Consider the following 12,521-nt stretch of genomic DNA (forward strand, 5'->3'; position numbering starts at 1 on the left):
TATTTTTTTCAAAAAGTAATCTTCAAGTTGTAACAGACCAAATTATAAATATTTATTCCCTGCTGCAAATTAGTAGGCTTCAAATTGCATCACATGAGGCTGCTTCGAGAAAGTTTTCAAAGCTATGTGCAGCGTTATATGACATAGCAATTTCGAAGGATTAACTTAGTAAATCGAAGTAAATTAAAATTGATCAGTGTTTAAGTAAATAAGTTTTGAGACGTTAATTTGCCTTTTTCAGAAAAGAATTTATTTCAAATAACAAGTATAGATTCGCGCAAAGATTTGAAAACAAAAAGATGGCAGATGATAAAGAACCGTCGCAAAGTGAAACCACCTCTTCGACCATCAAAGTTATAGTAAAAACACCCAAGGAAAAAAAAGAATTTGAAGTGGAACCTGACATTACCGTGGTCTCAGTAAGTTACAGGTTTTATTATAATAAAACTATAATTGCACATTACTTAGCTGACAATTTCAGCACATTTAAATCTGACTCCTAAGATTCTTTTTTAATCCTAAACCTAGTAAATGTGGAACCTGAATCGTTCAGATGGCTTTTCAATTTTAAAGATCAATTTCCAATGCCCTCTAGTAGAAAAAACACATTGCTCTAGTCTAAAGGAGCATTCTTTCCATTTGTAAAGATTCATGTCTTTGTCCCTAGGGTTCCTTTGTTTCTCAACTTAATTGTTTCTCGAGAAACGAGAAATTAAAAATCCATTTTTTGAGATATCGAGAGTCTCGAAATTTTTATTTAAGCCTATTTTCTAACAAAAACAAACAAAAAAACTTCCGATTGTACGTTTTTTTTCTTCTAGTAGCGATCGCAAGTAGTGATTCGCTAGCAAACCAGCAAAAAACGAAGCGACTGTTATAGATCTTATGCAACTAAGCGTGACTACTGCCTGGAAAAGGTGAAAGTTTAGCGGCATGCACGCTAAAAATCTCTGTTTCAGGAGTAAAATAAGAAAGTTATGTGCCCAGTCCGCTCTAGAGGCGAGTTAAAACGAAAAATACATGTAACAAGAGGTGTCGCTTTTACTTTTTGTTCAAGATTTTTCTCGAGAAATTTTTATTTATTTCTCGAGAATCGAGACTCGATTTTTTCAAGAATTCTCGAGAATCGAGACTCGATTTTTTCAAGAATTCTCGAGAAGGAACTCTAGTCCCCAGCCATAGCCCTTTGCAGTTATAAAATTATTACTGGGTTTGTAAGTACACTGATTACCGGATACTCAGAGTTGGATAAAAAATGACTCCGACTTATTGTTATGAAAGTGTCCATCACATTTTATAACCAACCTTGATTTAAACTATGTTTGTGTTATTATAATGGAAACATTTATCATTTCTCAGTTCAAAGAGAAGATCGCAGAGAAATTCAATTCTACAGCTGACCAGCTGGTGATTATTTTTGCTGGAAAAATTCTGAAAGATGGAGATAAAGTATCCCAACACCAAATCAAAGATGGTCACACTGTTCATCTTGTGATAAAGTCCACTCCGAAAACAGCACCAGCGACTCAAACTGCAGCAACATCGTCTTCAACATCAACAACCACCAGTTCTTCGCAGTCATCTGGCTCTCAGGGTGCCCAGCCCTCCACAAGAAACCCCCCTAATATGCCATTTGGTTTAGGTAAGCAAGTTGGAGCTTATGGAAACACCTAACAAATGTTTAAAGTTATGTTCAACAAGCACTGTGGTGGGATTCCGTTGTTTCGCATTGGTTCTATAGAACCGTCTCACAAAATTTAGTGGTATCAGTGAACTGGTTAGCATTACTGCTTGCTGGGTACTGTAAATTGACTTTTTGGAACAGAACCGGCTGAAAAATATGACTTTTGTGATAGAACCGGCTGACAAAAAAATTAAATCCCACCACTCAAAAGACACCTTTGTTAACACAAAATTATCTGATTTTACGAGTCCACTGAGCATACTACTATATAAGCAAATTATTGCCGCATTTTGGCTCAATCATTATGTCTTGTATCTATGCCTTTGGTTTAGCACAGGCCCATTCTGTTAAAAGGGATCCCACTTCGAATTGAAGTAAACTTTGTATACTATGTACCAAAGTGGCTGATTCCAGATTGGTAACAAAAACAGCACTATTTACATAATGGTGACTGTTGTACTTAAACATGTGCATACACTTATAATAATTATTTTTTAATGACAAATCAATAAACCCAATCGTATGTTTCTAGGTGGATTAGAGGGCCTTGCTGGGATGGGCATGGGAGGTGCTAATTTAGGTGAAATGCAACAACGAATGCAGCAGGAACTTATGTCAAACCCTCAGGTATAAACCATTTCTCAGATTGATTTTTTTACATGAAAGCATTGGTGGCATTAAATATGCAAAACTAGGTATTTTAGGTATGCAAACTAGGTATCTAACAAAAATGTAAGTGGTAACTAAGCAATGTCATTGTCACATTGAAACTAGGTTTTCATTCCGATAATGTTGCAATTCTTTAAGTAAATACTTTGTTGCTAATGCCTGGTCATAATTCTATACATTACCACTTCATTTAACAAAAAAAACTATTTTCTCAGGCCTTGCAACAGATGATGGAAAACCCCATGGTACAGAGCATGATGTCGAACCCAGATATCATTCGACAGGTCATGTCCAGCAACCCTCAAATGCAACAGTTAATGGAGGTAATATTATACTATAGTAATGCATTTTCAATAACACAGTCTTTCGACAAAGTGCTATTGCTGTTATCAGGTCGTCAGAATTAGTCTTTTTAGATTATGACAGCACTTTTAAGGTTTCGCGTTTTAGTCATATATCTGTATGCAACTATAGATCCACTGAGTAGCTTTTTATTGTGGTGAATTGGAATATTTTCTTGAATAATGATTTACAACAATTTAGATTTATGTATGCAACATAATGGAAAAGCGGTTTAAAACACACTTTCTGTTATTGAATATTTCTTGTTCAGCGAAACCCAGAAATCACCCACATGTTAAACAACCCTGAGTTAATGAGACAAACCATGGAATTAGCACGCAATCCTGCAATGTTTCAAGAAATGATGAGAAATCAGGACAGGTATAAAAAATAATTGTCTGCATGTTTGTTTTTGTTAAATTGTAAAAAAAACTGCAATAATCTACTTTTTCAATTGATTTTCATACAATGCAATGACTGTATACTTCACAGTCAGCTTTAAACTTTTTTTTAACAATTTTGCAAAAATCACTAAAAGTAATTGAGCTTAATAGTAGAAATCAGCTGTGGCAAAGGAACGAAAGTTAATTTAGTTAAAAAATGGAATTTCTTTTCCATTAACAAGACACTTTATTATGATAAATGCCTACATTTTGTTGGAGAGATTTCATGGTTTTCAGGCAAAAATACTTAGTAAAAAAGCATGTTTTTCTATGTATCTGTTCAGACGTATATTTTGGTTTGCACCAAAAGCTTTTTTGCTTTTGTTTTGCTTACAATTTGTTGGTGTTTAGGGCAATGAGTAATCTTGAGAGCATACCTGGTGGATACAATGCATTGCGTAGGCTTTACACTGATGTGCAAGAACCAATGTTGAATGCCGCTCAAGAACAGTTTAACCCAAATCCATTTGCAACTCTTGTCGGAGGACAGAATGCAGGTACAGACAAATCTCATTTATCACATTACCAATTTTACCAAACTGTTTTGTGCAATATTTCAAATGCTTCATAAACAGTATGTACAGTCAACCACGCTTAATCCGGGCCCCTGTGGACCAAACAATTTTTCCGGTTTAGGTGAAGATCTGGATAAACCAATGTCGATTAGTTAAAGTCTTACCATATTACAAATCTTCTGTACCTTGATTTTTTCACAATTAGGTGAAGTTTAGGACTAACTGAATCTGGTTTAACCCAGGTTTACTGTATATGTTTTTAACCGAAGTGCTAAATTACACTTCTACAGCTGAAAGAAAGTTACTAAGATGTTTATTTTAGGTGACGGTCCGTCACTGACGGAATAGCTTCCTTTTACATTTTGTAAAATTCAATACGAAAAATTGCTTTTTAAGATCCAGATCATGCACACCACAGTGGCAAATTGTAACAGCGTGTTTGTTATATGTATTAAAGTTTGTTTTGCATTGTGATAAAATAAATGACATTGTTTTGCTTAAGATGGGACAAACCAGAACACAGAGAACACATCACCTTTACCCAACCCATGGGGCACAAACCCAGCTCCAACAAACAGACAACAGCAACGGACAACAGCCAACCCATCAAGTACAACAACAACGACAACAACTAGTACAGGAACAACCGGAAACCAGTCGCATGGAGGTGAAATTGCCATGTTTAAGCTTTGATCTTGTTTAAAAATAGTCTGTTGTAGGATAAAAAGTTGTTGCTTGAAACTTTAATTCTTTGGGAGTAAATATAACACAATATTTAGATTTTTTTGGTGTGTTAAAGTAACCTAGGTTACATTTTGTGTTTGAATTCTTCAATAGTGTAAAGGGGAAAATACAAGAACCTTTGAAATAAACATAAACCAGTGCTGGTTTAACAAACTTTGGGACATTTCTGCCAAAGTGGCTGTGCTATTTCAACTAAGTGTTTCTACACGACTAAGCAACGTTTTTGCCTCATCTTATCTTACCTTTCTCATGTTGTTTTACAGCCATGTTTAACACACCAGCAATGCAGAATCTAATGCAGCAGATCCAGCAGAACCCAAGCATGATGCAAAGCATGATGAATGCTCCGTACATGCAGAATATGATGCAAACTTTAGGCAACAATCCGGAGTTGGCGCAACAGGTAACAGACCATGGCAGCATTTTGCGAGTTGCTGTCTAAAAGTAATATCAAATCTGTTATCAAATAATGTTCGCATAAGGCTTGTTTAAGTAAACTAAATGTTTTTACTTATTTATAAAGAGTTCTCTGAAAAGGTGAAAGTTTAGCGGCATGCACGCTAAAAATCTCTGTTTCAAGAGTAAAATAAGAAAGTTATGTGCCCAGTCCGCTCTAGAGGCGAGTTAAAACGAAAAATACATGTAATAAGAGGTGTCGCTTTTACTTTTTGTTCAAGATTTTTCTCGAGAAATTTTTATTTATTTCTCGAGAATCGAGACTCGATTTTTTTAAGAATTCTCGAGAAGGAACTCTAGTCCCCAGCCAAAGTAAAATACTTCCAAACATTGGCATTGCCATATTTTCTAAGACACTCGTCATAAAATCCATAAACTTGTGTAATTTGTCGAGACTCATGGTTTCCCCGGAGTATTGTAATTCTATGTTGGTATCGCACCTTAAGTGTTCCTGTTGTGGAAAAATCCTTAACGATCGCCGATAACTGGTCCCTGGGAAAATTAGGCGAATTGGTGATGGCTATTAAAGTCTTTTTCACCGATGGGTCGTCAGTTCGCGCTCCAAAAGTCATAGGCCAAAAGTGATAGACTGTAAAAATAAGACCATCAATCACCGCTTTTTGTCATTTTCACTTCCAATCTTTTCAGACACAAACTGACTAGCTTTGTGAATCTGCTTCTTAAATCCACCAAGAGACATGTTTCTCTTGTTTAAAAACTATGTAAAAAATTTGAATCCCACCACTGTATGTATGCAGTGAAGACACGACCACCATGGAAAAGTCCATACCATTCGAGTTATAACGGAACGGAATAAACGCCTTTCAATGCTGCAAAATTGTCATGTCATACTGGATTACAATATTAGTTATAGCGACACAACAAAAAGTTCGGTCACCAGACAATATAATTGTGAACATTATGATAAATTTGTAAAGTAATCTTTTGCGCGCAATTAATAACACTGTACGTAGTTCACTTTGGCGTAAAAACAGTATTTCCGAAAACATTTCCAATATTCCATTGTGTTAAATTTAGATAAGCATCAACCAAAACCACAAAAAAACATTTTGAGAAACACTGTCAGTACGCAACTTAATGAGTGCGTTTACCTCAACAGAGTACGCCAATTTCACAAACACGAATAATTCGAGCAATTTCTCTAAGTAAAATATAAATGTGACCAATGGGTTATAATGAGCAGTTTGTCTATGTCAAGCTAAATTTAAAATTGAGTTTCAGTTTGGTTTGGTTGACTAAACTCAAGTAACCAGTGAGAGATGTTTCTAATCATGACGTCCCTTGTGTTTTAGTATTAATAATGAACACAGATGGCCAAACCAACCCAGTACTCTGGTATATGTGTTGATCATAGTTGTGGTCAAAGGCTTTTTAACAGTAGTACAATTATTGACAAAAGTTTAAATGAAATCCCAGTTAAAAGCAATATCATTTAATTTTGTGAGCTGATTTTAGTTACAACAGAAAAGATTGTTAGTCTGAGAGCATGTTGGTCAGAGGACCAATGATCACAAAAACTAGGCAGACAACGGTGCTTGTGATTCAACTTTCGTCATATTCTCCACTCAGCCTGCATAGCTCAGTTGGTGGAGCGCAAGCCCTGGAAAGACTCTGTTGTGGGTTTAAATCCCACCGCAGGCTAGATTTTTCAACCCGTCGCGTTGTCATATGGTGGTGAATGCTTGATGGCCGGTTATTTCGGTATGGCGCCTTCAATGGGCCTAGCGTACTGTGAAATATTCTTGTGATGTTCATTAAAAACTGTTTTACTCAAATTCCACTGTATAAAAAGGATAAAATGTGGCAACCAATTCCACTTTATTTCGCTTTAGATTTTGTCTCAAAACCCGATGTTTGCAAACAACCCCCAAATGGCGGAAATGCTACCAGCAATGTTGCGGCAAATGCAATCACCCGAGATGCAGGCCCTCTACACCAACCCACGGGCTATGGAGGCAATGATGCAAATGCAACAAGCCATGCAAACACTGCAACAGGAGGCCCCTGGCATCTTACCAGGGTAAAACTTACTACATAACTGGGAAAAATAGAGTTCCTACTTGAAACTAATTATGGATCCTTTTAATGAACATATCATTGTATTGTATCTATTGCTGTTTTTCAATAAGTAGCCAAGGCAGTACTATCCATATGAATTCAGTTAAATTTAAATGCAAAAAAAATAGCATATTTGTAATGGTTGTAAATTTAGGATCGTTAGCAGTACCTTTTGGATTTTGCACAAAAATCAGATACACAAGCCTTTAGTTTCACGAAGTTAGTTTGAACTTGGAGAGTATATCCTGACTATCATAGAGAACATAGTTGTTTGCTGAGGCTACACTTATTGGTAAGGCGATTATTTTTTGACTTGTCAAAACACTCAAAAATTCGTCAAAATTTTTAGAATAGGTCAAAAATTGTCAAAATTATTTACAAAGTCAAATTTTTTTACAAAGTTAAACTGTTTACAATCTACATTGTCGTGGTGTTGTAGAGGTTTGTGTTCAGATTTTTGCCCTTCTGTTGGACTTCTGCACATTCTTTCGCTCCAGTTAGATTAACCTAGAGCCATATTTTAACTTTTTGTAGAATAATGTGTAATTTAACTACTTGAATTCCTCATAGGTCAAAATTTGTCAAAATATTTAATTTGTAGGTCCAAATTTTTCATTCTTTAGGTCAAAAAATAATTGCCCTACATATTAGTATTCTTTTGTTTGTGACAAGGACATATCTATTTACAAAAACAAAACGCGAACATGGGTGATATTTTTTCCCCTTTTGGCAGAATGATGGGAACCATGGGGCCGGTACCAACCCCAACAGCTACCACTGGAACCACAGGTGCATCAACAACCCCAACACCCTCGTCTACCACCGGTTCTACGACGCCGCCAACTCTTCCACCTAATGTTTTAAGTCAAATGATGCAAGCCCTTGCCACAGGTGGTGCTCCAACCGGCACTGGTGCAACTCAACCACAGGTAAAACTCTCAATATAATACCTTGAGATAACCATGTTTACCCTCGTTTGGGGATGTGCATAAACTGGAAATGTTCTGTTTGGTCGAGCACTGAGCATCTCATGTTAATGCTCGGTGCTTGGTCGAGCACGCTCGGTGTATTGTGACGTCACAAACATTCTTGATTCCAGGCTAGTTTTGTAGCGTTCCAAGGTTCTTTACATCACCTGTGTTAAGCTATACAAACCCCAGAAATATGCATTATTCCAACGTCTGACGCTTTTTTGTTCATGATCCCAGTTCCCTATACAGGGTTTAAAATATGCAAATTTAGTGCTCGGGTCAGTTTGTGCAACTGCTTGGCAAAGCACCGAGCATCAAAAACAGCGATGCTCATCAAAAAAGCATCAAAAACTCGCGTTCTGGCTCGGCTCGGCCTATCCTCACCCTCAATTACTGATCAAAGATTGGAAACAGTTGTAAGTTTAGACACCTAGTTTATAGTACAGGGACAATCAGTGGTGTGAAGAAAACCAAGCCATCTGAATTAACATCACTTGTTTAAATGGAGGAGTGTTAATGGAATTGTTTATTTCATGTTTACAATTGTTTTTGTAGGGTCCACCAGAGGCACGTTTTCAATCACAACTTGAACAACTCACCTCAATGGGATTTATAAATAGGGAAGCTAACATTCAAGCTTTGGTTGTTACAAATGGAAATGTGAATGCCGCTATTGATTGGTTGTTAAGGTAAGGAAAGTGCATGGATGTTTTATTTTTGGCCAGGGTACAGCTGGGGCCAGCGTTCTTATGCTTGAGGGTCATAAGTTGCATAGCACTTTTAATAAATTAGTATTTTGTTTAGCATTGCACCAGTTGAACGAAATAATTTATTAAAGTATGCAACCTGGTGAACGAAACGCCTGTTCAGTATTTTCTATAGCACTTTTGCCAGCAGGCTGGGAATCCAACAGTCCATAATCACTTGATTAAGAATGCTTTTTTACGAGTCTACAGGTGATATGTCTATTTTCCAACATTTTACTGACCTGTGTCCTAAATATAATTACCAGTTTTAGTGTCAACCATACACTCCTCAGCAACATACCTGACTAGTGGTGTAAAGAACATGAGTCACTTCATGTTAAAAAATCTTTAAATCAAGCTAATAATTTAATAAGCACAAAGAACCACCAATCTGCACAGTTTATTAAACCAGATAATTTGAACAGGCACTCTTGTAGTCTGCTGACTTAGATTAGATTAAGTGCATCTTTTTGATTGCAAAGGTCTTTTGAACTGTTGTCAAAGTGTTGAGGTGACAAGACATCAATGTGTTTAGCTTGACAGGGCAAATGCCAGTTAGGATTCTCATTAGTACTGACTTCAATTTACTAAAAACGTACCAAATGTATTTTCCAGTGCAAGTTGTTACCACTTTTTTATGTTTTATTTTTAGTGCTGAAAACAAATTGCATGAAAAATTTGTTTTAATAAAACATACAGTTTTCAGTGCACAATGAGTATTAATCACTTTTGTTTTCCTTTTTCATTTGCAGAACTAACCAATCCTGACCTGGTCACAATGTTTCTGCTTTAAAGTTGTGGTGATGTCTCTGTGCATATGCATTTTATGGTTTGGCAAGAACCTTCACCTCCACTCTGCCCACCAGCCTATTGTAATCATAAAAAAGTAACTAAGGATGTGTTTTGTGCTTGCTTTCAAATTCATGACAATTTAAGTTTTTACATTTTTCGATAATCGCTTAGTAATAATCTGGAATTTGGCATTATAAAAAACATGAAAAATTGCAATGTTGCTTGTACTGCGTACATTAACAGATTGTGTGTGTTTTCCCGTTGCCACAGTAACGTATTGTTTGTTATTATTTTCGATTTGTTTGAAAGATGTTTTACCCAAATCTGCCTCTAGCATGAATCCCACATAAAATGTTCTGATCGCTTCATGATCCATTGAAACATAAATTTGCAATTACTGAAATTGTTTGTTCCAAATACCGTTGTAATAAGGGTCTTTTCCGTCATGCAACACTCTAATTTTACAGAAATCTTAATTAAGGACATTCATTTTTTATATTTATGACATTCGTTGTAACCAGCACGTTGAAAAATTAAAGAAAAAACAGTGTAGAAAATGTTGATGTTGTAACGGCCAAGAAAACGTTCTTAATTTCCTGTTCTGTTGAATAACTAGTCAATCTGTGTGTTTTACGCAACGTTTTTCAATTGTGTTGTGCCGTTGAGGTATGTGTACTGGTATAGGTACCAGTTCTACGTGCACTGCATCCAGATGGATGACATCGTGGTGCATGCAATTCAAACACAGGCAAAAAGGCCGCTTGGCCTTCCATTTCTATTGCAGGTTGTATAGACAATTGTTTACAACGATAAGCGACGATTGTACGGTAATAAATACGAACGCGCCAAAAACAAATGGTGATTGATATTTCGCATAAAATCTGGAAAACGCTTTATTTTATTGTCATGTTATATATGACATACAAGATATGTTTGGCAATCCGTGTCTGTAAATCGGGGAAGCATATGCTACAGGTAGGCATTTGTTTCAAAATTTCGAACGAAAATTTGTTTTGTACGTAGTACATACTGGTAGTTAAATTTGTGGTTTTAATTTTCAGTGTAATAAAATAAATGGTTTCGCCAGCTTATAACATAGGTTTTAAAGACCTCTGGTAAATCTACTTTGGTGTAAACTGTAAACCACAGCAATTGCAATAGATGTTACAGAAGAATGAAAGATCTACAATAAATATCGCTTTCTATTTTTTTTAATCAGACGCCAAACCATTTGAAACTAATGGTGTTACAACCAGGGGCGGCTCGTGCTTGGGTGCTGCGGAGCTACAGCACCCCCTAGATATTTTTACTTAATATTCCTACCACAACATTACAGATAACTTTCATGACACTTATTTTTTTATTCTTAAGTATAATTTTTATGAGTATAATTTCCGCTTTGACCGGCATTTTTTCATTTTTCAAAAACAAATTATGGCATTAATATGTTATCTATGGTGAAACTGCAGCTCCAGTTTCATGACTAATCGTGACGTTTCATGACGTTTTGCACTTGTGCGCATGCGCACTTGGAAAAGCTACAAGCCGGGCAAAATAGGCGACAGGGTGCTGCGCGAGCCGCATAAGCAACCGCAAGAACTACTCAGTTTTAGTTTTGAATGCTAACAAAGAAAAAATAGCTTTGTGACTGTGAAGTTAAATGCCTTACTGAACTTCAGGCAATATTAAAAACAGAACAAACAACTGCACAAGCAACAGGAATTTTGAAATACCTTAGTGATGACAATTTCAATTTTTGGTTTCTTAACACACCATGTGGACAATATTTGCAACCAAGTGCAATCATTTGTATTGATATAATGGACATGTACTGTTTCTCTAAACCAGGGGCGGGCAACATACGGCCCGCGGGCCGGATCCGGCCCGCGACGGGATTTTGAGCGGCCCGCAGACAGTTTCTGGTCTTACATGATAACGTGGCCCGCGTCCACGGTCTGCCAAATCCCCCACTACTTGCTTACTACGTCAAATTATAGTTGTAACAAACAGTAACGCTCCCCAATAACAAAAAAACTTTCCCGCCGTTGTTACCATTGCACCATACATCCATTGTTACGACATAACTGCCAACTTGCGTGTGGCCTGCTTTCACGGTTTCCTTTGTTTCCACACGTGCAGTGTGTTTCAGCAGTATCTAAGTCTGTGGTGTATGCATTAAATTTGCTGTGGTGAATAATTTTATGTTATATCAGTTAGATTGTTTGGATTGTATTGTAATTGTGACGTTCTTGCTTGTATTTAGTTTAGGTGGTCAAAAATCCGTTTTAAATCACTGGATAAATGCGCGATTAATGTATCGATTCACGAATCCGGCCCGCCAAGTACTTCATTTTCCCATATCAGGCCCGCCGACTGGAGAAGTTGCCCGCCCCTGCTCTAAACAGTAGCTGCTAAATTGCTTCACAGGAAATGTTTCTTAAGAATGAACATTCTACAGGGGAGATAGTAGTGACCACCAAGCATATCCTGTTGTTAGAAAAGTTATTGAAACTTTTAAAAGAAAAGCCAGTTAGCCAGCAATTTCCATGAGTCTCTCAAAGGCAAAACGGTTCTTGTCAACACTGAAAAACTTGTCTAAGGAACACCATTATTTCCAAAAAGACTTGCAGTGATAGCACTGAATAGAAAAAAACAGTTTCTCTAGTTGTCATTTGGAAATCAAGGAAGAAGCTATCGATTATTTTGCTCAAACTATAACTTTCTGATTCATTTTGGTTGTAAAATAGAAGCACAAGGTTTAATAACATGGTAATAATATGTTTAATAATATAATAATTTAAGTGAGAGTGTTGTAGTTTTCAAAGCTTGGAGAGTTTTGCACTTAAAAAAAGGAATTATAAGCTATTTGCCACCAGATAAAGCAGCAAGTATAGCAGTTAAGAAACTGTAGTGTTAAATAAGTTGTCTCGGTACAAGCTATAAACCGAGTCACTATAAATGTTCGCTGATGAGTCTCAAGGTTACAACCGCGTCACTACAAATTAAAGAGGTATACCACCATCCTTAATCTCCCAAGCTCCTGAGCTTGTCAGGACAAAGTCCTGGAAACTCCACACACG

General features: G+C 36.6%; 2 protein-coding genes across 2 annotated transcripts in view; both read left to right on the forward strand.

The window, feature by feature from the left end:
- Positions 1 to 12,521, forward strand: part of LOC145214806 (uncharacterized) — an 88,525-nt gene that overhangs the window by 44,898 nt on the left and 31,106 nt on the right. The gene's annotated exons all lie outside the window — the stretch shown is intronic.
- LOC145214809 (ubiquilin-1-like) lies at positions 155 to 10,106 on the forward strand. The gene is made up of 12 exons (XM_080083414.1): positions 155 to 419; positions 1,360 to 1,642; positions 2,217 to 2,311; positions 2,569 to 2,676; positions 2,967 to 3,076; positions 3,490 to 3,635; positions 4,156 to 4,320; positions 4,661 to 4,800; positions 6,707 to 6,894; positions 7,666 to 7,861; positions 8,459 to 8,592; positions 9,402 to 10,106. Exons 1-12 carry the CDS (start codon positions 300 to 302, stop codon positions 9,415 to 9,417), a joined length of 1,701 nt encoding a protein of 566 aa, XP_079939540.1. The 5' UTR covers positions 155 to 299; the 3' UTR covers positions 9,418 to 10,106.

The sequence above is a fragment of the Phallusia mammillata genome, chromosome 2, assembly GCF_965637545.1.
Source record: "Phallusia mammillata chromosome 2, kaPhaMamm4.hap1.1, whole genome shotgun sequence".
In the NCBI taxonomy this organism is placed as follows: Eukaryota; Metazoa; Chordata; class Ascidiacea; order Phlebobranchia; family Ascidiidae; genus Phallusia; species Phallusia mammillata.

Excerpts from the sequence above, each read along its gene's own strand:
- LOC145214809 (XM_080083414.1), top strand. The coding sequence starts at position 300 with ATGGCAGATGATAAAGAACCGTCGCAAAGTGAAACCACCTCTTCGACC. Across the intron at positions 2,677-2,966 it reads AAATGCAACAGTTAATGGAG|CGAAACCCAGAAATCACCCA; the intron begins GTAATATTATAC and ends TTTCTTGTTCAG. Across the intron at positions 3,636-4,155 it reads TGTCGGAGGACAGAATGCAG|ATGGGACAAACCAGAACACA; the intron begins GTACAGACAAAT and ends GTTTTGCTTAAG.